The sequence below is a fragment of the Arachis stenosperma genome, chromosome 8 (assembly GCF_014773155.1).
Source record: "Arachis stenosperma cultivar V10309 chromosome 8, arast.V10309.gnm1.PFL2, whole genome shotgun sequence".
NCBI classification, from domain to species: domain Eukaryota; kingdom Viridiplantae; phylum Streptophyta; class Magnoliopsida; order Fabales; family Fabaceae; genus Arachis; species Arachis stenosperma.
The window spans coordinates 40,860,894-40,887,272 of record NC_080384.1 but is presented as its reverse complement, the minus strand read 5'-3'; the positions used below and the strand labels follow the sequence as shown (position 1 = coordinate 40,887,272).

At 34.7% G+C, this 26,379-nt stretch overlaps 2 protein-coding genes across 4 annotated transcripts; both read right to left on the bottom strand.

Annotated features, from left to right (window-relative positions):
* Positions 1 to 323: 323 nt before the first annotated feature.
* On the bottom strand, positions 324 to 5,700 carry LOC130944860 (protein SPA1-RELATED 3). Of its 3 annotated transcripts, none has more exons than XM_057873431.1 (8): positions 5,475 to 5,700; positions 4,057 to 5,074; positions 3,795 to 3,952; positions 2,235 to 3,174; positions 1,752 to 1,898; positions 1,308 to 1,619; positions 1,169 to 1,228; positions 324 to 876 (listed from the first exon to the last, which is right to left on the bottom strand). In XM_057873431.1, exons 2-8 carry the CDS (start codon positions 4,957 to 4,959, stop codon positions 688 to 690), a joined length of 2,709 nt encoding a protein of 902 aa, XP_057729414.1. In that variant the 5' UTR covers positions 4,960 to 5,074; positions 5,475 to 5,700; the 3' UTR covers positions 324 to 687. The 3 variants fall into 3 exon arrangements, with proteins under 3 accessions (XP_057729414.1, XP_057729413.1, XP_057729415.1); XM_057873430.1 differs by having other exon boundaries at positions 4,057 to 5,079; positions 5,475 to 5,582; XM_057873432.1 differs by lacking the exons at positions 324 to 876; positions 1,169 to 1,228 and having other exon boundaries at positions 1,390 to 1,619; positions 1,704 to 1,898; positions 4,057 to 5,079; positions 5,475 to 5,585.
* A 12,875-nt stretch (positions 5,701 to 18,575) lies between these two features.
* Positions 18,576 to 24,636, bottom strand: LOC130944270 (probable serine/threonine-protein kinase At1g54610). The gene is made up of 9 exons (XM_057872525.1): positions 24,405 to 24,636; positions 23,493 to 24,302; positions 22,475 to 22,759; positions 21,960 to 22,277; positions 21,522 to 21,749; positions 20,993 to 21,093; positions 20,635 to 20,749; positions 19,700 to 20,170; positions 18,576 to 19,142 (listed from the first exon to the last, which is right to left on the bottom strand). Exons 2-9 carry the CDS (start codon positions 23,898 to 23,900, stop codon positions 18,939 to 18,941), a joined length of 2,130 nt encoding a protein of 709 aa, XP_057728508.1. The 5' UTR covers positions 23,901 to 24,302; positions 24,405 to 24,636; the 3' UTR covers positions 18,576 to 18,938.
* Positions 24,637 to 26,379: the final 1,743 nt, after the last annotated feature.

Below are 26,379 nucleotides of genomic sequence, written 5' to 3'. Positions count from 1 at the left end.
TGATCTATACCTATTCTATTCATTTTCATTTTCTTTTGAAAAAAAAAAACATTATAACAAAATAATACACAAATTTTGGAAGAGAAAGAGGAAAAGGAAAAAAATATATGAAAATGCAATACAGAAAGAGGGAAAAGCTTGAAACAGGAAATTTAATTAGAAATGTAGTTGAAAAAATATTTGTTCAACTAACACTATTGATCGAGTAAAATCCCCCAGATCAAAACTCAAAAGTTTAAAATGTCTTAGGTCAAAGTCTTTAAGACCAATTCAAGTGAAGAAAACAAAGGAAATAAAATTAAAAAATGGATCTCTCCAATTCGTTCATCTTCTTATTTGATTTTCCTATAAACATGATATTCATATAACAAATTGAACCCTACACAAATGGAGTAGCTTCCATGCAGGAATGTATAAAATCTTATATAGATTTTTTTTCCTTTTTCTTTTTTCCCCTTTCATTTTTCCAATATATAATTATCTACATGACATTTTTTCTTCTTTCCTTCATAAAATGAGATCAATCTTGACATCTCACTCTTCACTTTTTAACTTGTTCCGCTATGATCTAAAGCAAAAATTTTGTTGTGTTACAACTTACAAGGAATTTGTATACTCGTCTATATGTAGCATATACTTGTTGAACAAGTCTTGTGTTGTATCTTTCTTGCTGAGTGGATGCATAACTCAAACCATCTCCAGAATCTTGACATTCCCAGTCGAATTCGCCGCGAGTAAGGTGGAGGACTGGCCGCGCCAACATACCGAAGAGACAAACTGTGTGGCATCTTCGACTTCATGGCCGGAAAGGGGGTCGGTGTTCTGAAACTTGAATGATAAGGCTGGCATGGGAAAGGCCTTGTGGTATATGAACACCTAAGTCAACACACAAGATTTAATTTTAGTAGTACCGCATAAACCAATACGAAAGAGAAATGTTTTGTGTACTTATTATGTTAGTCGAGAGGTGAAAATTCAGGTACAGTCGACTTCACGTGAAGTTGATACTTGAGAGCCGTTAGATGAAAATTTAGTCAAATCAGTCAAATTATCTAACGACTCTCAGGTATCAACTTTACGTGAAGTCGACTGCACCTGAGTTTCCACCTAGTCGAGAACTGTTGACTTGATTAATACGAAAAGGGATTGAAAAGGACATATGGAATACCTCATTTGTCTCTGAACCGGTGGCTATATAACCGTCGGAAACTGATAACCCCACAAAGTTCTGCAACAAGGAAAGATACTTCAGCAAGATAACATATGAACTCAAGAGGGAATACAGTTAGTCTTATCAATGAACATACCTTAACATTCATATGACCGGTGAATGATTGAACAGGCGAGTCGATGACTCGAGACGCGCATGTAGACAAATCCCAAAGCTTAAGTGTGTTATCCGTGGATGCAGAGGCAAGTGTCACATTGTCTACAAACTTGATGTAGCTCACAGTCTTACTATGTCCAATCAATGTACAAAGTGGCACTTTCAAGTTGCGAAGATCATAGTAGTATATCCGGTGATCTGCCGAACCAAATGCGAGGAAGCGAGCTGAATCCAGAGGGAACTGAACGCAGCACACATTCGCCTTCGTCTTGATGGTACCGATACTAACTCCCTGCAGTAACAGCAAAGGTGAGAGAAACAACTCATCATACACCCAGCATTAAATAATAAAACATGCAATAGATGATTGCAGTACGTTTAGTTTTCAAAGCTGACATTCCACCAAGTGCAAGAATGGAATTGCCTGATTGATACTCCATAGCTTGACAGAACCGTCATCGCTCCCACTTGCCAACATTGTCGGGTCTGCTGATGAGAAATCGATCGACCACACCCGCCGCTCATGCTCCCGCATTTCGGACAGTACTTGACTTCTTGTCACATCCCATAACTGAATAATACAACAAATAAAGATATCGTTACATAAGGGATGAAATAGTGAGGGGAGTGAATTATAATTATACATTATGCAACATGATACGAAGGGAAGTCTTGGAGCAACAGTTGAGTTGTTTCCGTGTAACCTCAAGGTCACAGGTTCAAACTGGAGAAACAACCACTGACATAATTATCAGGTTAGGCTGCGTACATTACACCCTTTGGGTGCGGCCTTTCCCCGGACCCTGTGTTAACTTAGGATGCTTGTGTTAAAATTAAAAGTTACTAAAATTTACTCCTCACTTGATCCTCTGAACCATACACAACTAAGCAATTACATTTGAGCTACCTGTACAACCCCTTCGAAGTTACTCGAAGCAATTTGACTTTTGATGTAAGTATTCCAAGATATGCTGCTCAACTTTGACCTACTAGCCATCTCCACCACCGGATAGTGGATATCACGATCCTCATTTATGATTGCATCACATTCAAACACTTTGATTTTCTTATTCACGCCAGCAGTAGCGAAAAATTCTCCATCACGATCGAAGCTGAGTGAGCATACTAGGTTGGAAGAATGCAAAAGATCTCCTTGCTTAAGGTCAGCCTTAACCTTTAGCTTACTGAAAGATAAGTACTTGCATAAACCCTCAAGGAAAGGATTTATCCAAGCACTCGAACCCTCCCTGCATTGCTCTTTTGATGCTAAATTGTTGACACAACTTCTTTCAGACACAACAACAGAACCTCTACCATCGTTTGCTAAAGGCAAATGTCTAGCCACTGGTCTCGCCAACGATGGTCGGCAACGTGTTAAGAAGTATGCCGATTCTAGTTTCTTAAAGTTCCTCATCAGCCGTGAGCTTTTCGAAAGATAACTTCCCTGATTTTTCTGATCATCAACTATGTTATCATCATATTGCTCCATGTTTCTAACATGCATCCCTGGTCTAAATCGTTTTCTGGTCCCCGTGCAAGCAGAATCCTCACTATCAACAACAGTCATGGATGGGAAACTTGATGTCGAATGATCATCACACCCTAGTTCGGCTCCGGTAATCTCTTTAAGTCTGCCTTGCTTCTTGGCAACTTCTTCAATATCCGAACACAGAAATGAGATAGTGTGTTGCAACTTCTCAGCTACTTCCCGTTTTCTTTGTTGAATTAACAAAAGGAATTCTAGTAACAAGTCCTGATCCTCTATTCTGTGTCGAAGTTCTATTGCCGCTTCACGTTCTTCCATGTCATCTCTCTGTTCATTGAGGAAATCGCTCTGCAGCAACTCCCTGTCACACAAGAAAACAAATGATTTAAAAATTAACTATGTTGATATTACAGAAAACCGATTCTTTGCTATCAAAAGTATGTAGCAAAGTATAGTACTTGGTCTTGTGATCCATAAATCTTAACAAAGAACTAGGCAAAAAATGAAGGCAGTATGATTTTAGTAAGTAAACATTTTCCCATTGTAGGCAACTTCTTGTCCTGTCAAAATATCATTTCTATTATATCAAATGTTACAATATAGGTTTCGGCAAATGTTTTAATAATTATACTTCACCCTGAACAAAAACATAAATAGCATATACAGAGTTTCTTAACATAACTAATATAATCCAACAAAGCAACACTATGCAAAATTTATTACATGAATCTGAGATTGATATCATATATTAAATACTGTATCAATCTGATTAGTGTATCAAATAGTTAGTTCATAACAGCCTCGGAAACCAGGGGATATGTAGACCAAAAGCCTAGCTTAAATAATCTAATAACCAAAATGTAAAATAATATATTATATATACTTGAAAGTAAACATGCCTCTAAAGTACTAGATAATTGAGACATTCACAAACATGTTAGATATTGATAATGTACGAGCCGTACAATGAAAATAAATTACCCCAATGTTGGACGACTGCTAGGCTCAGGATGTAGTAACAATAAGCAAAAGGAGGCTTCTTTAGGCCACTTTAGAAGTAACTGCGGAGGAAGAACTCTGTGTCGAAGGCTAGACATGGTTCTACTCTTCTCTTCTCTTGAGCTCAGTGGACAGAATAGCTGGTCAAAATTCGGAAAATCAAGTGAGAATACATAAAAAATAAAGTTGTATAAAGTTAGCAAAATAATAATAATAAAAAAAGTTAATACAATTTGTTATGAACCTCAAAAAGGAGAACCCCCAACCGGTAAACATCTGAAGCACAGGAACTAGGAGTGCCCGAAGCCTCTTCGGGACTAGTATACCAACTCATCTCCATCAATAGTATCTGTTTCATTGGAAATGATTGCTTCTTTCCTTCTACTTCTTCGGCCTTTCTCCTATCCTTCATTTTATTTTCTTCTGTTTCTTCTATTAACGAGGCACGAGCTGCATACACTGCACTCGACAGCATGCAACTAGAATCTGACAAAGCAGTTGTTGAGGGTTTGACAGGCACAAAATCTTCACTTCCTAAACTCCGCTGATGCATGTCGTGGGGGCAAAGAGACATTGGAGTTTTAACCTCAACACCTTGGCCATTCAATCCATCTCCTAAAGAATCTGATCCAGAATCCGAACAAGACGCAGATTCAATAAATGAGATGTGGTTGAAAGACGACATGACAAAGCAGGAAGGCCTGACATTATGAACTACAACTCCTTGAGAATGTGCTAAGTTAACAATTTCTACTATTTGCCTAAATATGTGCAAACATTCAAAGACATCTACGGATCGATCCGGTTTATCTAACCATTGCCTCAGGCTAATATCACCCCATTCTATAGAGCAAACAAAAGGGTCTGCCCCTAATTCGTCATCACAAAACCCCGAAAACCCACCCAGATTCTTATTGTGATCACCTTGTGCCAAAAGAACCCTGTCCCTTTCCTTCTTTAAGCTTGAATCGTGCGAAGCCTCACCAGATAAGCGATTTCTTTCAGGACAACGATGCCTTTGGTTCCTATCAGAGACTCCGGAACTATTCAACGTCCTCGAGCTATCAGATTTCTGCCAGGCAGAACCTGAAGAACCTTCCATCTTTATCCAGTTAGAGATGCATGTACACCAAGAACAACAACACATCCAACAAAAACAGTAACCCTCAAAATTCTTTTAAACTCTTGCAGCTCCACAACCACCATTTCTCAACTCAAATTCATTTCACCACTCAACATGAAACATCAAACTCTCAGCTTTTCTGCACTTAACAAACAAGATCACAACTTCATGTCAAAGCTAGCAACAAAGAATTTACCAAAATTTCCCACCATGCAGTTTAATCCCATTTAAATCAAAAGCTTAAAATCTAATGCAAATTCTTTCTAGTAGAGAAAATAATAAAAATTCAGGAAGACCAAACAAAAATAAACTAAACCTTCTACAGAAGTATATCAACTTCAGGAGACAATTCCAACAAAATGGAAAATAATATTAAAATTAAAAACAAACAAACATGGACCCTCCAAAATAGCACCAAACTTTATCCAAATTGATCAGAATTATCAACCACCCATTAGAGTAACAAGACAAACAGATAGATACAGCTACCAAAAGGAAGCAGCTAGAGAGAAAGAAGAGAGAGAGAAAGAGAAGTGTACCAGTTTTTCACCATGGAAGAGGATCTTCTGTTTCAGCTTAGGCCAACCTCAGAACAGAACCACACAAACAAAAAAAGTTTCGAGTTCCATAGAGACCCACACACATTGGTTCTGGTTCTCCACAGCCTCATAAATTCTAACCAATTTTTAATTTTGTCGAAATATATCAAAATTGAAAAACATAAAAAAGCAACCCAATTAAAAAAAAAAAAAATCTCAAAGAAGAGTACAAAACAAATAACACCACACCCACATATTAGCCAAAACAAATAATTAAAAAGAAAAAAAGCACAACTTTTTAATTAAAAACTAAACAAATTACGTCAAAATTCAAACAAAGCACAGTTTCAACATTTTTCTATACTTAGTCATAGTTTCTAAAGTTTCAACTTTCTGTATCTTATTTGGTTACTGTTATGTTATCTTCATGTTGTTCTAAACAAGGACGTGGCACAACCTTAGCCTCAACGAGGAACAAAGAGAAGAGAGAGAATATAGTAAAATTAATAACTTGTGGGGCCATATTTGGCATTTTAAAAGATTAATACCATCCATGTTGTGATTATTAAATAATAATAAAAAAGGCATGTATTAAAATAATGGGACTCTTTGTTTATTATTACAGATAAAAAGCGTGGCATTTCCTAATGTAGAAAAGTTATATAATTTATGTGACAAAGACTAAGCCAATGTGATTATGGAAGCTAGAATGAGATCTTGTTTGATTATTAATGTAAATTTTGGTCTTTGGAGATGGTAAACAACTATATTTAAATATAAGTCTAATTACTTTAATATATGATCAGAACCTAAGACTTTCTATTTTGATGATGGGCATGTCCAATGTGGTGATTCAAAATTTTAATTATTAATTTCTTAATCCAGCAACGTCCATGCACGTCTCAGAGAAAAGTGCTTCTTAATTTAAGCAGCAATCATTATTGGTTAATTAGTTACTAGTTTAGAGTGTGTGGCTGTTAATCAATTGGATACCATGTTGAATAAAAAGTTAAAAACTATTCTATTATTTTTTCTATAGAGTACAAATTTTTTATTTAATATTATTTAATAATTATCTTTTTATTATTATGTCTTTTCTAAATTATTTTATGATAAATTAATACGGAGGAAAACCCATTCTTTTTCTCTTAAGTGTAATTATTACACTTTGAATAATTGGAGGAAATATCTCTGTAAAGCTTTAAGCTATACCAATGTATGAACTATGAAGATGATTAGGATATTTAGGATTTTCTTCTGTTTTTTTTTCTCACTCATGTTTTGCTCTCTTTTTTTATTAATATGATATTAATTATTATTTTAAACATTTATTTTTTTAAATTATAACATAAATTAAAAATGTATGAATATGTATGTTAGAAAAGTTTTAATAATAATAATAATAATAATAATAATAATAATAATAATAATAATAATAATAATAATAATAATAATAATAATAGATGAAAATTAAATTAAGTATTAGAAAGACACTAGGAAAGGTTAAGTAACAAAATATTAGATAGTATGTATAAAATTTTAGGTTTAAATTTCATTATTGTTAGTATTAAGAAAAAAGGATTACTATTATAATTTAATTAACTTAATTTCAATACTCTTTGTATCTTTATTAATTAAGAGCTTTTTACCTTGAGTATATAGTAACTACATTAAAAAAAACCCATAAACTTTTAGAATATCAAATTTTCATATTTAGAATTGCACACCAAGAATTTTCTTTCTTTATTCTTATTTTTTTTACAATTAGTAGAAAAAGAGGTCCATATTGTGATTTGGACCCCAAATTTGGAATTGATGAGAAGTATTATGATTTTTATTGCAATAGTGATTTTGGCAACAAATCTATGTAAGTTCTAATAAATGCATCTGCTTGTTGTGTTTGGTTTGTTTGTTTTGTTTTGTTCATTTGTGGACACTTCCTCCCACTCCAAATATTGGGAGGACTTTAGGGTCGGTTGGTAGGACCTCAAACAATCACCCTTCCCTCATATACATATATAAATCAATTTAAATATAAATATATATATATTATATAATAACAAAATCTCATCAAAATTATCTTCCCACAAGTGTGGCTGCTATTTCTCTGTGTTTTCATGTGCTTTTTCCTTGCAAGCTTCTACTTTGTTGGGAGAAGAATGATCACAAACAGACTAGTGGGGTTTATATATCCTCAAGGATCTAGAAGTTACTAGAAGGCTGCCGATATTAAGTGTTATACCTTATTTATGTATAAGCATTTATTAATATGTAATCACTTATTAATTATTTTGTTTTTTTTTTTTAATAGATGACACATTTATAACAGTAAAATGTACAGAATTAAATTTCTAATTAAAAGAACACACATTTAATACAACTAATAATTAAATATTTATCTTTAAACACTTTTTAGTAAGTAAAAAATATACATTCTTTTCTAATTAAACAAACTTTTTAATTTTTAATTTATTATATTTTATATTAACAACTTAAAATTAGAATTTAGAATTTAAAATTTAAAATTTAAAATTTATATGTTAGAGTTTAAAGCGTTGTATTCTTTATTTTTCGTAAGAAGAGTGCTAAGGGGTCAGCACTTTTGTTAAATTTCGGCTAGCACTTAACCATCAAAAGAAAATTGAATAATTCTACATCATTAGATGCAATCTCATACCATTAAAAATATCATTAATGGCTAATTGATAGCTAAAAACCATAAAATTTGCTGACCCCTAGACTTTTTCTTTTTGTAAAATATAATAATATTTGCCGCAATTAAAAGATAGACAACGTAATATTATGTGATAATATTATCATGGAAGTAGATAGTTTCATAGTTCATGACACTTGATAGATAGTATTCGATTGTCACTAATCTCCTCATTGAAACTATTATTACATACACTTAGAAATAGAAGCAAGGGAGGGGAGAAAAAAATGTGGAAGGGAAAGGAGAGAGAGGAAGGAAGAAAAGAGAAAGAAAGAGATAATGTTCTAAATCGGAAAATAGGAGAAATTTATAGTGCAAAGTGAAAAAATTCATAAAAAAACAAAGGAGAAGAACATTGAGATGTGTGCGTACGCACAGGTGTGAAGAATTAGCTAGTGTGCGTACGTACAAGTGAAAAAGTGACAAGTGTGCATACACACACATGGTACGTACGCATGAGTTCGAGCACGTGCCTTATTTAAGAAATTACGTGCTGCGAGTTTTGGGAGTCTTTTTGGCCCAACTTTTGATGTTTTAAAGCCAAAAGGAGAAGCTTACTCAAGGGGGAACATGCCATCAAGGTTCTGAAAACCGGATCGGACCGGCCGGTTCGACCGATTTAACCACGAACCGGCGATGCAAGCGGTCCGGTCTTCTTCTAATAACCCCCAGACAAAAAACCGCTTGAAAATTGGTGAACCGGCCAAAAACTGGCCGGTTGGGCCGGACCAGTGACCGACCGGTTCTTCTAAACGGCGCCGTTTTTGCAATTGTTAAAAAATATAAAACCCGAACCGACCCACGACCCACTCGCGAACCCAACCCCCTTCTTCCCACGAGCCCCATTCGTTCATCTCACTTCTCAGTCTCACAGTGAACCCTAGCCCTCCTCCTTTGAACTGAAGCATTCCCAGGCTCCCAGCCCAGTAGCCCTCCATCGTCGCTGCGGTCTCAGGTCGTCAGCGCCACCGCCGTCGCCTGGTCCTCAGCACCAGTAGCCCTTCATCGTCACCTGGTTCCCAGCCCTCTGAACTCTGAACTGAAGCATTCCCAGGCTCCCAGCCCAATAGCCCTCCATCGAACTCAGGTGGGTGAGTCGTTGTCTTCAATGTTCATCTTCTCTGAACTTTCTCTGCTAATCTTCTTCATTCTTCGTTCCTCTGCTCAATTTCTGTTTGTTGGTTAGTATAAGAAATAAATAATCTAAAACTTAAATTAATTCTGGTCTTCTATTTTATTGTATTTCAATTGTAATTTCTATTTGTTGGTTAGTAAGTTTTTTTCTTGTATTCGAAATTCACCCTCTGATACAGAAACATGAAGACGATGAAGAGGGCTACTGGTGTTTTATTGTTTGCGCTTTTGCTGCTTTGTAAATTGTAATTATTGATTGGCTGAATGCTGTAGGCAGAATTGTTAATGTTCATTGTGTTGTGTTGTGGGCTTGTGGCTATTTTTAATTTCCTATTTATGATTCCATAAGACCAAGGTTAAATTAACAATTCAGGTGGAGTTGAGTTTTGTTTATGAGAATTAAATTCACGAAACATGAATAGGATTGCTAATTTCTTGTGACTTTCGTTGTTCTTTTCCCCCTTGTTGTGCTGTTGTTGTTACGCTGCTGTTTTATTATGGCACTGTGATTCTCCGATCACTGATCAGTGTTTTGAATTTAGAATTTCTAATTAGTGACTTGTTAAGCTGTTGTTATTATTATGTTGTTGTTTTGTTATGGCACTGTGATTGTGTGATCACTGATCAGTGTTTTGAATTTGAATTTGGAATTTGTAATTAATGACTTGTTAAGCTGCTGTTGATGTTATGCTGCTGTTTTGTTATGGCACTGATGTTGTTATGCTGCTGTTTTGTATTGGTTGTTGCTGAATGCTAAAAATGAAAATCAAATCAAATGTTAGTTGTTGCTGAATGAGTAGGGTAGCTACCTGCCAATGCCATATATAAATAAATTGATGAATGATGATGATGGTAGTGGAAGGAGAGTCAAAGTGTATCGGTAGTTGGTGATATGTTATGCTTTCTTATTCAATGACTACTTGTTATGTTGATACCTCAACTTGGAAACAACACTACATCCTGTTTATGGCTTGCTCAGCAAGAAGAATCTGTTGCTAAGAGAGCTTTCTTACAACAGATGAACGCAACGCTGCCTAAGATTAGACCGAAAAGGTCATCTTGCAAGGTTCAGGTTCATGTTCAGTTAGCATAATACCACAAAATGATCAACATTTTCTAATTAAACTAGCTCAACATTCTTTTGAAATTAATAATCCTTTGTCTCCTGACATTTCTAAATTAGAATCTGAGATGTTAAGTGATCATGTTAACCCTCAAAGTCAAAATTTAATATTTAGATATTTCTTTTTACTATTTAACTTTTGAGTTTGTATTTTGATAAGATCATATAAATTTGGTTGATGATTTTTTGTGTAGTGTTTTAAATTTGGAAGATATTTTAGGATGTTTATTTATAATTTATTTATTATTTTATTCTAAAATGATTTTTCCGGTTGAACCACTGGTTGGACCGGTTGGACCAGTGAACTAGTGACTTGAACGGTTTGATGACCGGTCCGATTTTCTGAACCTTGCATGCCATACACCATCATATCATCATTTTGGAAGTTGAAGGCTAGGTTTTCATAGTTTTCCTTAAAGAGAGAAACTCTCACTTCTCTCTAGGATTTATTAGGTTTATGCACTTTACACTTTAATTTTGGAATTTAGCTTGTCTCAAATATAAGTTGTTCTTAATTTTCTCATCCTTTGCACTATACTTACTTAGATTTTCTTATAATTAAGCTTACTTTGTTAGTATATGCACTTGTGAATTCTTGAGTCTCATGTTAATAAATTTGATATTTTGAGGTTTATATGTGCTTGATTGAATTATTAGTGTTGATTGTTTACATTGTTTGGTTATAATTTTTATTTAATTTTACAATTTACTATGTTATATCTCCATGCCTACCAAGTGTTTATTGAAATGTTCATGTTGAATATGGAGTAGATTTTCATCCCTTGACTTTGGGATTGAGAAACTAGGATCTTAGAGTTATTAATGTCCAACATTAAATGGTAGTTTTAGGTTATTAGTTGATCTTGTTTTCACTAACGCTAGCTTTTTACTAAGTCTAATTAGTAAGTTAGTTAGGATTTGTGGATTAAGACCAATTATGCCTATTCGACTTTTTCCATTATTTAGGGGTTAAGGTTATGGCAACGATAAGATTCCTCAACTCTCAATTCCTAGTCAAGGCCTCTTTTATATATTTGAATTATATTCCTCATTAGCTTATTGCTTCAATCTTCCATAGTTTGATTTAATTGTCTTTTAATATAGTGGTAGCTTAGTCATTACTTTCCATTTATGCTTGCTTAGTTAATTGTTTTGCTTGTTTATTAAGTCTAATCTTGATCATCTAATTATTTTTGGTTCATTTAACTTCTAATCTCTTTAATTTTCGTTTTATGCGTGAAAATCTCTGAGTTTACAACTAATGATGCGCACTTAATTGCTAATCTAAGGGAGAACAACTTAGGATTAACACTCCTGGTTAATTGTTTTGTAGCTTTGTGATGTACTTGTTTAAACTTTGGTATGTGTCGTTTGTTAGTTTGGAGCTATACTTATAACGAACCCATCATTTCAAACTAGCAAAATTCCTAACTGACATCCGACGCCATCAAATTTTTGGCGCCGTTGTCGGGAATTAAACAATTGTGTGTCATATTTTTTACTCTTGTAAATATGTGAATATTGTGAATAGTTGCTTCTAGCTTATTTATTTGACACTTGTTGGTAGTTAACACCCTTATTTTGGTAGTTATTGTTAGTTGCTAGTTGTTAATTCATTTCTTTAATTACTCTTGTTTTAACTTTTAATAATTGCATGATTTTCATGATTCCTAAGTTGAATGACACGGTCGCTTCCAAACCCGAGCTTAGCCCTATTTGACCGTGAGATAGAAAGAAATTTAACTCATATTAAGCAAACTCGGCGCCGGTTAGCATTTGCGCATAGTGAATTGGATTTTCTTGACGAGCAACCTGGTTCACCATCGCCCTCTAATTATGATTCTCATTCTTCATTTGACGAGAGAACCTTATATTCTTCTGTTGAAAGTTCTGAAATTTCTGTGAGTGACTTAGGTGACATAAACATGGTGGCACCGCAGAGGATCACTCTTAAGGAAATGGGAGCTCCCGACATCACTTTGCAACAATTACAAGTTCATTACCCGGATTTGGATGCAAATTTTGAACTTAAGATTGTGTTAATCAACTTGCTTCCTAAGTATCATGGATTGCCAGGTGAAGATCTACTCAAACATTTTAAGGACTTTCAGGTAGTGTGCTCAACCGCAAGAAGATATGGATTGGATGAGATAGCTTTGCTTTCCCTTTCTCTTTAGAGGAAAAGGCAAAGGAGTGGTTTTATACTCAACCGATTGAAGTGATTACCGACTGGGACTTGTTGAGAAAGAAATTCCTAGAGAAGTTCTTTTCACTTCAAAAGGCTGATCATTTGAGGAAGAAAATTTCTTGTATCATGCCAAGAGATGGAGAGACACTCTACAAATATTGGGAACGTCTTAAGAAGTTGTTTGAGTCTTGCGCTCACCACCGCATTGACGACTTGGTGCTTATAAGTTGCTTTTATCAAGGCTTAGTTCCACAAGACAAGCTCCTTATTGATGCCTCAAGTGGAGGATCTCTTACTAAGTATAAAGCTGCAGAAGAAGCATGGGAAGTTATTTCAGATTTAGCGGATTCAACGCAACACTTGAGGACAAGGAATCCCCAACCAAGGTCTATTGGATAGGTTTCTCCTTTCGATGATGCTATTTTGACTAAGACACTTGGTGAAATGACCGTTTTGTTTAGACAAATCCATCAAAGTCAACAAGTACCTCCAATGCTTCTAGTTCAACCACAACCACCTCAAATTGAAGGACCCTCTCGACCATGTGGCATTTGTGCTTCTAGTAGTCATTACACTGATGAATGCCCACAACTCTAAAAGGATAATACATTGGTGGTAACTAATCCTCATCCACAAAGATCAACCTTCCATCAAAGCAACCAAGGACCATATTAATATGGAGGAAATCAAGGTCAAGGATGGAGAGACAACTCAAACCAAAGATGGCAATAACCTTCTCAAAGCTAACCCTTTCAATCCCAACAAGCCTGCTATCGTCAACCATCTCAAAATTAACAACCCCAATTTTACCAACCACCACAATCATACCAATAACCGTACCAACCACAAAATCCACATTACCAACGATCAAACCAATAACATCACCAACCACCTTACCAATCTCAACCTCAATCAAGGTACCAACTACCACACACTAGACAATCTAGTTAAAGCAACCAAGTCTCTTCCTTCAACCAAACCCATGTGGATGACACCCTTCATATCTTTTTCCAAGAGCAACACAAATTTCAAAAGAAACAAGATACCTACATAGCTATCATAGTCGAGGATTTGTCCCGTTTGACATTACCACCATCCAACAATAACTAAAACACCTCCCAACCATCAACCTTTAGTGGCCTACCCTCTCAACCATAATGAAACCCTAAATGTGGTCTAAATGCAATCACTCTAAAGTCCAGAACAACACTTGATGTGAGAGGTCCCAAGACTATAATTGTAACAGAGGATGTTCATGATGAAGAAGTTGATGAGGTGGTAGAAATAGATGAAGATGAAAAGCAAGATGTTGGAAGGAAAGAAGAGGAACAAGTGAAGTCCAAGGAGCCAAAAAAGAAGAACATCTTAAAAGAACCAATCTCAATTCCTTTTTCAGTGATGGTGAAAAAGGCCAAGAAGAGTGTTGAATTGGACCTTAATATGATGCAAATCTTCAAGAAGGTTGAGGTAACCATTCCACTCTTTGACGCCATTCAACAAATTTCTAAGTATGCTAGCTAAGTTTCTCAAAGTTTTGTGCACATACAAGGAGTGAATTAATGAATTGGAGACCATTACTTTGGGTAGCTCTATTTCTTCTTTAATGGAGGCTATCCCGGAAAAGTATGGTGATATGGGGCCATGTTTAGTCTCTTATGTAATTGGAGGAGTCTTATTGAAAGATTGCATGTGTGACATTTCTACACATAATTAATGGCTTCTTTTTTTCTAAAGTAGACTAGTCAAACCCAGCTCGAAGTATTTTTTGGCTAATGACCGAGCTCCCAGATTATTTTCACAGATTCCAACATGAATTTCTTCTAGTACTTTCCAGTTTTGGATGTTGGGACACACTTGAGTAATGATATAGAAATTTTCCTTCTGTATAGGGTTTCTCGTACCAATGTGTAGTATTGGCCTTCTCAGACAAATTTTTTGGATTCTTTCTTATCCGATGGGAAGATGTCAAACTTGAGCTATTCCAAAGCAGGATCCATCCAACCCATGTCCAATTTTTTTACTGTAAGTACTATTGTATCCGACTTGTTGATAATAGAGGAAACTTGGAGGTTTTCTTGTATTAAGCTTTTGTTATTCCCTCCTAGCTTTATCCTTGCAAGCTTTGATAGAGCCTTAGCTCGACTATTTTCCTCCCTTGCTACGTGTTGGACTTCAGCTACATGGAACTCGAAAAGCAACTTCAAAGTCTTCTACAAGTACTACTTCATGTTGAGATCTTTTGCTTAATAACCTTTATTTATTTGTGAAGTGACAACCTGTGAGTCACTGAGGACAAGTACCTTGCCCCTACTTCTCATGTAAATCATAATCCTACTAATATTGCCTGGAATTCTGCTCAGTTATTGGATGTTGTGATGTTGAATTTCAAAGGTAGCTCTATTGAGGTGCCTTCTTCATTTTCTAGAATTACTCATGTCCCGTTGCTGAAGTTGTTGGAAGATCCATCAACGTAAATTTTTCAAGTTGTTGCCGCCAATTTAGGTTCTTTCTCAGCATATTCTACGACAAAGCCGGCAAGATATTGCAATTGTATGCCAACTTAGGCTCATACTTCAGCTCATCTCGGTCTTTTGGTTTTAGTAAGATTGGAAGTTGTGTGAAGTATTTTTTAAATTCCTGAAATGTCTGCTCGCATTCTTCAATCCATTTGAAATCGGTGATTTTCTTCAAAAGGGAGAACAATGGTAACAACCTAAGGGTTGATCCTGCAAGAAATCAAGAAAGAGCCACCAATCTTCCATTCAGCTACTATACCTCTTTGAGGCAGGTCAGACTTGATATGTTTAATATAGCAGAACATTTGACCGGGTTGGCCTCTATCCCCATTTGAGTAAGGATGAACCTGAAGAACTTCCCTACTCCTATTGCAAATGCACATTTAGTTGGGTTAACTCTCACGTTATCCTTTCTGATCGTATAGAATACCTTCTCAAGATTGGGCACAAAATATACTTCCTCTTTGTTCTTGACAAGCATGTCATCTATATACACTTTCATCAAAGACCCGAGGTATTTGTGGAAGACCTTATTCGTTATCCTTTGATAAATAGTCCTTGTAATTTTTAATCTAAATGGCATTACTACATAGCAATAATTTGCCTTTAAAGTGATGAATTAGGTAATTTCTTGGTCTGGGACATGCATGGGTATTTGATTATACCCTAAGTAAGTATCTATGAATAATAAAAATCAGTATCCCGAAGTCACATCCACCACGGCGTCATTGTTGGGAAGGGATAGGGATCTTTGAGCCATGCTTTATTCAAGTTGGTGTAATCGACGCACATCCTTAACTTCTCGTTTTGTTTCTTAACCAGTACTACATTAGACAACCAAAGCGGGTATTCGACTTCTCTAATAAACCCGGCTTCCAAGAGGTAGATCAACTTCAACTAATGACTTTATCACTTTTACAATCATATTTGATTTTAGCTTGGCATGATATGAGAAATGGCAGTTCTAGTGTATGTGTGATTACCTATGATGCATGGACACTGACACGGACACGGGACACGACACGGGACATGTCGACACGCGAATTTTAAAATGTTATAAGACACGGGAACACGCATACATATAAAATATAAAGTATTTTTTAGATAAATTGTAATAGTATTTTGATATTTTAATACTTGATTATTAATATATTGACAAAATACACTTTTAAATTTCTCATATGTTATTGTAAAAGGAACAACAATATCACCTAAATTTTCACATATAAAACTCACACCCTCGGATGTTTGAAGTAAAATCTGACCATTATAATATGAATATCTACCCAAATAGGTCCTTAAGGAATTTTACATCAAACTTTTTCGTCTCAAAAAAAAAATTATTACGTTGAGATTCTTAAACTTTACAAAAAAAAGATTTAATAGTTTATAAAAGAAAAAAAAAAGATTTGGCGGGTTTAGCTCGCCGTTAAACAAAACGAAAAAAAAAATTAAGACCGTCTCACTAAATAAAATAGAATGAACCAACCCTAAATGACAGACTTTTGATGGAATGGAACTAACTTCCTCGTTTGCCACCTCTACTCAAAAGGTCACGAAAAGAGAGTTTTGTTGGAAAAAAAAATTTTGAACTCAAACATCTTGAAAGTTAACAACTGCATTTTGTTCTAATCCAGAAAAGTACAAATGAAATGGCAGATTGGTTGGCCAAAAAAGGTGTTCGAGGAGATTATGAAGCAGTAAATTAATTACAGTCGCACGCTCCTCTGCTTCGTCTTCTTTAGGATGACTTAGATTAGGGGATTTCTTTTCATCCTTGTATTCTTTTCTTTTTGTTTTCTTTTTAGCTACTGTCCAAAAATAAAAAAACGTAACCCTATATGTCTGTTTGTCAAACTCTTGTCCAGATTCATCCACGCTGAAAGTCCTTGAGCCAAAAAGAAGCCATGATACTCTTTCTATACCGTTATGTCTTGATAAAAAAAAATAAAAAAATTTTAATGTCTAAATACAACTATGTATATTAGTGTGCACAATTTTATTTATTATTTATAATTTTAAATTAATTTAGAAATAATTTGAGTATTGATTATTAACAAAAAATCATCTAAAATAATTTATAGAATTAAAATATAAAAAATATTTTATCTAAACTATATATATTGTGTCGTATATTTAACAAAAATTTAAAATTAATATATTTATGTGTCCTCCTAAGTCCTATCGATGTGGGTCTCTATGCTCTATGCCAATAATTCTTCTTTAGTTGGACAAGATTTTTCACCAATCAAGATCTATGTGAATCACGGGACATATTTGGTAAGACGTAACAAGAAGAAATACAGAAAAACTAGTCTAATTTGACGTGTCTGTTAATAATTTGACTAATCTCCTTTTATGTCAGTAATTTCACTAATTTCCTTATGAAATCCTTCTATATTTGCAAGACGTAACGTAACATCTTTTACTTTTACTATTTTCTTGGTGCAGTTTTTCCCTTAACAAATATGAACCTAGAGTCACACATGAGACATCATAGGTTGTGCTTAAATTGTATAAAATTTATTAATTTGTGCCTTTTGAAATGGGCATTTGATTGCCAAACCGTATCAGACTACCAGTTCAACTGGCTCACCATTTTTTTACCAATTCATAATAACATAAATCTTTTTTTGGTCATATATCAGACCAGCCAAGTTTACTGATTTTTTTTTTTTGGTTATCCACGGTATCTCCGACAGATTAAGGATTAATTCGTCGCAGATTTGAGCTCCATTTAAGGGTCTGCTGCTGGCCAATGAACAAGAGACTGATTTTTAATTAATCCAATTAAACCAAGTAACCACGAGTTCAATACTGAAAAATACTATTCTCTCTGATAGTTCAGTCAAATCCAATTCGATTTGTCGTGTTTCTACTAACAAAACCCGAATATCATGAGTTCAATCGACACAAACAAACAAACAGAAAGGTAGAAAAATGAAAGAAAAAACAAACTAGTATGTAAATAGAGTCATCTTTACACTCTAAATCTTCACCAGCAGATACACCCTAAGGCACATAATGATACACCTTTAGGGCCCTAAGGCAATGCTTACTACATACATAGAATTTTATTATGCAACTGAGTCTAATTGAAATGGCACATTAACATATCTCTTAAAATGCTGCACCCGAATTCGAACTTCGATAAGACCAAGTGACGGATGAGAACTCCTTAAGAATGTTGGGTGTTAGTGTATAGTGTAAGTGAATTTGTGATGTAATTACCTAGAATTAAGAACTGTTTAATTCATCTGACTAAAAAGAAAAATAGAATTTTATTATGTGACTCCATTTTTGGCAACAATACCACTCAAATCACAATTTCATGCTGATGCACCTAAAGACTAAAATTCAACTATTTCCACAAGTGATGAAATAGTGAAGCGTCTTAATAGTGTGACAAGAGAATGCACAGAGATCATCATCATGATCATCATCTTCCCAGTGATAATTACTGTATCATCATAAAGTTAACAAGAGGAAGGAAAATGTTCTTCCCAGTATTCTAACAGCTTAAGGCTGATAATATAAGCTTCATCATAAGAATGACATATATTAGAAATTACAGTTGTAAGTGGCAACAAAATACATGTGATGATGATCTCTTAAAGTTGAGGGGGGAGATAAGATTCCTAAGCTATTCAGTTACCTAACACGGCGACAGCCGACAGGTGGCATTTTGCGAGGGGTCGCTGTACAGGCAAAATAGAGAGGGAAAAAAAGAAGAAAAAAAAGAATCAAATATTCTTAAATGATGCTGTTGCGGCATCAAGCTCTACAACTCTCAACGCCCAGAAACGAATAATGAATTGGTTATCTGGTTGCCTTCAGCTTGGAGTCTCCTCATCTTCGCCTTGTCTAAGCGAGCTCGTCTAACCGCCTCTTGAATTTGGCGGTCGTGGTCTTTCAACATCTGGTCCATGTTGCTTGATGGAACTAGCAATGGACCAGAATAATGAATTTTAGGACCCTTGGAGCCATAACCAACCTGCGGTTGAAAAGGGGAGAGGAGGGGAGAGGAGATAGACCAAAATTGCATTTTAGGTCGAAGTCCATAGAACATCGAAATACAGAAAGAATGAGAAACTCAAGGTGCGTTTGGTTTGCACTTTTATTTTTTCTTTTAATTTTCAGTATTTTCTCCTTTCTGGATTTTGTGAAAGAAAAAAGTACACAGTGAAAATAATAAAATCTTGTTTTCTATTTTCACCTTTTTTTTCTTTTTTCTTCACAATTCTAAAAACAGAAAACGCTGAAAATGAAACGCAAACCAAACGCACTCTAGGATCTGTTTGTTTTCTGTTTTCGTTTCTTGTTCTCAGTTTTAGTTTGACAAATGTTACCCCTTTGTTTTTACAATCTATTCCTTTTTTTGGGATTTTGGAAGGAACTAATTAAAAAATTATTTTTCTTGTTTCTACTGATTCCTTCACCAAATCCTAGAAACAAAGTGGTTGAAAACAAGGTGACATTTTTATTATTAATACTTAAAAACAAGAAATTAAAACAAAACAAAACAAAACAAAAACATTCTGAACAACTTACAAGAACTGGGTCTTTGTTGTTGACTCTCCCTTCTTCCTTTTGAGGAGCATGTGCATGATGCTTCTGATCCTGCTGCATCAATGATTCAGAGGGCTCTTTGAAGGATCCTGGGAACCTGCTTATTATTTTTGGAGCTTCCACTTGCGACGATCCAGACCTTTCTCTCCGATCATCGGACAACATACTTCTTCTAGCCGCAACTAAGCCAGATATTGTTGATAAGTCGCCACCACCCCCCATTGAAATCTTCGGAGCATCATCCTGGTTCTTCCCGGCTTTAGCCCACGCAGCACGGTGAGTCAGCGGACCTGAATGGGAGGCTCTTTTATGCTGATGAACCTGGGGATCTGCACTTACTTCTGCAGCTTGTGATGGCCTAGGAGGATCAATGGGAAATCCAGAAGCAACTTCTTCTGGGTGAGGGTTAAACTTCTCACTTCTGCTTTGAGAATTGGCATAACTTTGTCTCTTCTGTAAACAGTTATTTACATTTTGATAGAACAAATACAGAGGTCAACAAAACGAAGGAGACTATCGAACATAATTTACAGAGATTAAAGATTCAGCAGAAGAGTAAAAAATAACAATTTCAAAAGATGTGGTAGTACTAGGTAGAAGAGCGTCTAGTAGTGTATCACCTTGTTCATTGTTGACTATTGCATGGATTTAGCAAGTTTAAGGTATTCCAAGTTGCTTCAAAGATACTTTCGTTATGAGTTAAATTATAAACGCCCAAGAAAATCTTAATCTATCTTTTTTCGTTTTTCCCCCTAGTTTTACTCCTAAGATGACATTCAATTGATGGCACAACAGCAAAATACATTCCTTTACAGCAAAGTATAACGGATATCGGCGAATGGAATATCATTAAGCACACAGCATCGACTAGTCCCTATTACTTAGTGGTTAAGAATTATCATTAGTTATGAGCATACCTGCATTGAAGAGACAAGTTCAGCATTGGCATCTGGTGCAGGTACGGCTCGTGATTCTCTTGCACCTCTTCTCTCATGGTCATGTTTCTGGCCCTTGTTTCCTGCTGCTCCTTGCCTGGAAACACCGTAATTGAAACCATGAATGAAATTCTAACACTAAATTAATAATTAGATATACAGCACACTTATGATGAACAAAACATAAGACAGGTATGTTGGAAAGAAAGAACCGACATAGTGACAAAGATGCAACAATAACTATAGTTTTTGTTTAACTAGTTGATTTAAAATATCTTTGAAATCTACACCCAAACAATAACACCCTGCAAAACATACATTTACTGAAATGGAAGCATACCTTCTAGCTTCTTCATCCCTTACTTTAGCATCAAACTCTTTGCTAGGCGGATACTTTGGTAAGATTGAAGGATCACAAGGAAGAGGTTTCGTTGAGAAGAACTGAATTGAAAGTATACCAAAAGGAGAGTGTCATAAGCTACAACATTTAAGTTTGAAAACAGTAGTTTACTGCATAAAGTAGATTAATTTGCAGTGTATAAATTAATTCTGCCATATCAATGTCGTTGACGAAATATTAATGTATACTTAGAATAATATGCATGAATATATAACTAATGCATGAGCATGGACTTCTTTATTAGAACTTTTTGGACAAGAAAAAGAAACTTATGGAAGATAAGGTATCCACACTGGAAAAAAAATAATAAAAAGAAAGAAGAAAATCTCCAAAATCTCCAAGGTTGCAGCTTTTAGGGGAACCTTCAACCAAAGTTTGAAAAATAAACACCAATATCTACTTGTATGCACTAACAGAGCAGCAGTGCATTTAATTGTTGAAAACGTAAAAGGAGACAAGAACTTCACACCTCACTCCTTAAAGCAGATGCTGCAGTTCCACGATCAGCAGGATCTATGGATAAAAGGGTCTCTATCAGTTGTATTGCAGGTGCAGGAAAGTCCTTGAATGTTTCAGAAACACAACGCCTATAGGGCTGTTGAGGCTTAAATATTGTCGCATGAGGTAACTTTGACTTTCTCCAATAATCCTCAGATGGTGAACCGCACAGTTTAAAAATTTTATGTAATTGCTCCACCTACAAGACAGAAAATTGAGGTTTCTAATAATCTTGTTTCACCATCAAGCTTCTTGATCCTAAGAGTTATTTTTCATCTGCTTGCTACCAATATATAATTGGTGTTTAATAAGTTTCGAAAACACATCACATGAAACACAAGATGAAAAGCAGAAAAATACCAGAGATGCTGCATTTAAATTTTGAACCGAAACATTTAAGCATGCATACCTCGGTTCTTCCAGGCATTATTGGCTTGCCGGCATACAGCTCGGCAAGTATGCAACCCGTGCTCCATAAGTCTACAGCGGTGCCATAGTAAGTGGCTCCAAGTAAAAGCTCAGGCGGCCTATACCAAAGCGTGACAACTCGGCTTGTCAATGGTTGAATTTGATTGGGATCAAAAAAGCTTGCTAAACCAAAGTCTGCAATCTTCAAGATTCCATTATTGTCAATCAAAAGATTGGAACCCTTAATGTCGCGGTGGAGCACTCCACAGTTGTGGCAGTGATCAAGTCCACGTAGAAGTTGCTGCATGTAACATTTAACCTGCCAATTTCAAACTCAAAATTAAATCTTCTTGATTATCTTTATGGAAATCTAATACCATGAATGAATTCTCTTCTAAGTCTTAATAGGTTCTTTTTCCAAACCCAATGACATGATTAAAACTTGGTGATATTTTTTAGTTATTTATTAAATCACTAAATCTTAATCTAGAGAGAGAGAGAAGCTTCCAAAATTACCTGTGCTTCTGTAAACTTCAGTCCTGGATGTGATGCGAGCCCAGCCAAGTCATGTTCCATGTACTCAAAAACAAGGTATAAGCTGCATGACATCCTAGATGTAACCAAGCCTTCCAATTTTATGACATTTGGATGATCAAGCCTACGCAGAATGTGAATTTCCCTTGCCATGAAGCGAACACTCTCAGGCTCAAGATTATCAAACCTCACTTTTTTCAGAGCAACAATCTTTCTTTGTTCAAGATCACGAGCTCTATAAACATTACTATAAGTTCCTTGGCCAATCTACACAAAAAAGGGTGAAAAGTTAGTCATGGCAAAAAAGTATCAAGAAGGTAATATTGATATCTTAAAAGTTTTCTTGTTCCAACTCCAATTTCAGCTAAAATGAACCATAGCATGAATTCAATAATGCATATAAAGGAAACAAAATCTGCTGCCGAGGTTGCTGGCCTTGTCCTTACCAACATGAAGCAGAAAAAAACCAATCATACCTTCATTAGCACTTCACAATCAATCATCAATAAAATTCCAGAAATTTGTGCAAAATATTGTACAATGAGATCATGGAGATCAAATATCATGTTAACAAGAAACCTTGAAACACATAAGAAAACAGCAAGGAGGGTTGGAACTTGGAAGACAGGGTTAAATCCTACTAGAGATAGTTTCTCTACCAATAGTTATACATTACCTAAATTGAGCATGAAAATAACAGAAATATGTCAATTCACTATCTGAAGTTAGTAGAAACTAGACAATTATGTTAGAGAAGTCAACCTAGCATCATGGCAACTTTACATACTCAAAAAATAATAAGGAAATGGGGAGCTGGTTTCTCATTTTCAAAAAATAACAAAATAGGGGGCACAAAGATCAGGGGAAAAATACTCAGAAATATATTTGAAAACATTAAAATTCAAATCAATAGTCTACAAGGTAAAAACACATTATCCACATATAAAGAAAGCTTGGTCAATATGCAATAAGCTAGCCAGATCAAGGAAAGAAGCAATACTTTATCCAACTTCTCAAAAGAATCTGCACGCCGAGGCAACCAACCTTTGATAGCCTCTCCAGCCACTGCAGCCAGCCATGAGGGCCATCCAGCTGCAACATGCTCTCCTTCCATGGCCTTGGGAACAGTCCCAATTGCCGGATGTGGAGCTACAACATATTCCATTTTCTCCCTCTTCCTCTCAAAATTATCAGCTTGCACACGAACGGCGCCATTCCCTTGCTTATCAATCAATCCAACCCTCGGATCATTGCTATCGTACCTATCCTTCACTCGATACGATTCCTCCCTCCTCGATGAAGCTCCCCTAGCTACACGCAAATCCGACACAGTCTTGCCCGATAAACGCTCCCTCGGACTCTCCTTACTGTCCTCAATGGCAGAGGGCTTGCAACACATGCCCCCCATTATGCACACCAAACACCCTCTCCCCTAAAAACCAATCTCCAAATCTCAATGTTTCAACTCTTCAACAGCATTTCCAATATTCTACCCTAGCATCATTCTCTTCTAATAACCATAACCACCCAAAAAAAATCCACAAACCCTTCCCCAAATGTCACACCACAAAGCTAAAATGCAATATTAACAACACATAGCAAGCCAGTACTCTTTACCAACCCAAAATTTAGTCACAAATCAGCAAACACAATATACCCAACAAATCCAAATAAACCCGATAAAATAAACAATCTATCTAGCAGTAAAAGCCCTCAATTTCAACAAATCAAGCCTCACAAATCTAAAAATTACAACTTTACTGTACCCCAGTTGAAGCAAAACCATCAAAACTTCAAAATAAGGGTTATTCTGCACAGCAAAACCAAATTTCCAAGTGAAAACCTAAAATTTTCTGATCCAGGAGATAGAAAAGCTTGCAAATTTACAAACATCAAAACAGATCCTCAGAACCTTCTGAAAGTGAGCTCCCAAGGCATGGTTATGGAGCCTCTGAAGGATTTGCAAGAACCCAGAGAAAGAGAAATAAAAAAAAGGGTATGATTGAAAAGTCAGGAATGGATGGAGAGAAAAAGCAAGGAAGCCATGGATCTAGGGCATAACACAACACAGATTTGAGAGAATGATGGTAGAGTGTGTCTCGGAAGATGAAGAAAGCGAACAAACATGGTAAAAAAAAAAAGATTCAATAATAATAATAATAATAATAATAATAAGATTTATATTTAAATATTTGCATTATTTTATTATAAGTATAAGTACTAATAAGTAAATGCGTGACATCAATATATGAAAAAGTTTAGTTAGGAAAATAATAAATAATAAATAATTAAATGTTGTCGCGGCGCATATTTATGTTGCAAAGAGGGAGTGTCCCCTGCACTGCAGCTTTGTGTGAAGAGAGAGAGAGAGAAACTCTGTCAAATACACAGTGCATGAAGACATTCCTCGTCTTCTTCATATACCGCCACGCGCCCACACAATTTTACTGCTATGGCAAAATAAATATATATCAAATTTCATTTTAATGTATTCAAAATATAAAATATCTTTATACAATTATTTAATTTTTTGTATTAATACAATATTATTTAATTGTGTAGAGTATAAAATTATTTTATATTAATAATAATATATTAAAATTATATTCTAATATGTAATATAATAACATTTTTTAAAAATTTAATCGGTCGAATTAAGATAAGCATTTCTGATCATGGACAAAACATATATGTTCAACTCTTATAAAAAAACATAATTAATTATTTGACTCTTATTCTCCATTCAATATTGTGTATTCTTGTATAAAAATAAATTTTTTGTTATTTTTACATCTATTAATTTTTTGTTTCTGTTATATTTATTATTTACTGTTTATAACAAAAAGTAATTTTATTGAATAATATATAAATAATTTATGTTATTAATATATGAAATTTACACTTATGATCTTTTACCAAATTTGAAATAATTGTTTAATAGGTATATAAATTGTTAGTGATACAAGTTTTTATATATTAGGGTAAAGTGTTAAATTGGTCTTTAAGTTTGGACGTAATCTTGTTTTGATCTTTAAAATTTAAATTGTTTTATTTGAATTCAAAAAATTTTTATTTAGTTTCAATATAGTTTTATCATGAGGTCAAAATTAAATAATTAACGAAATGTCCTACATGATAGGAGTACAAGAACAAGGTGGATACTTTGGAGAACAAATACAAATTTCAAAAGAACAAAATTAACCATAGATATATCAATACAAAATCTATATGTATTAATGCATCCACGGTTGATTTTGTACCTCTAGAGTTTGTACTTGTTCTTCATGTTATCAATTTTGTTCTTGTACTTATGTTATGTATGACATTTAGTTAATTATTTAATTTTGATCTCATAATAGGACTACATTAAAACTAAATAAAACTTTTTTAGATTCAAATAACACATTTTAAACTTTAAAAAATAAAACAAAATTACGCCCAAACATAAAGACCAATCTTTACCCCTATATCTATAATCATTTGATTATATATAATTATACGATCAAAAACATTTTTTCCTACAATCAAAATCATTTGATTCTCATTAAAGTTATCTCAAAATCTTATCAAAATAATTTAAGGCATGATTAATTAATAATATAAAGTATTCCATATCCATAATATATTAAAATAGTCTTACTGTATATCTAAGTTTTTTAGTAATTAAATTTGTCTAATTTTAATAAAAAATAATTTTATTAATGAGGATATGAATACATGCTTCACTTATTCCTATTAACATAAATATTCATGTTTTTTTTTGCGAGTTTTCTTTTTATCGTTGTTGTTGTTGTTAATTGCTGCGTTTTTTTCTTCCTCCTCTTTCTGATAATTTTACGAAGAATGAAGAAGAAGATAATGATAATGATGAAGAGTTTTAAATTTGG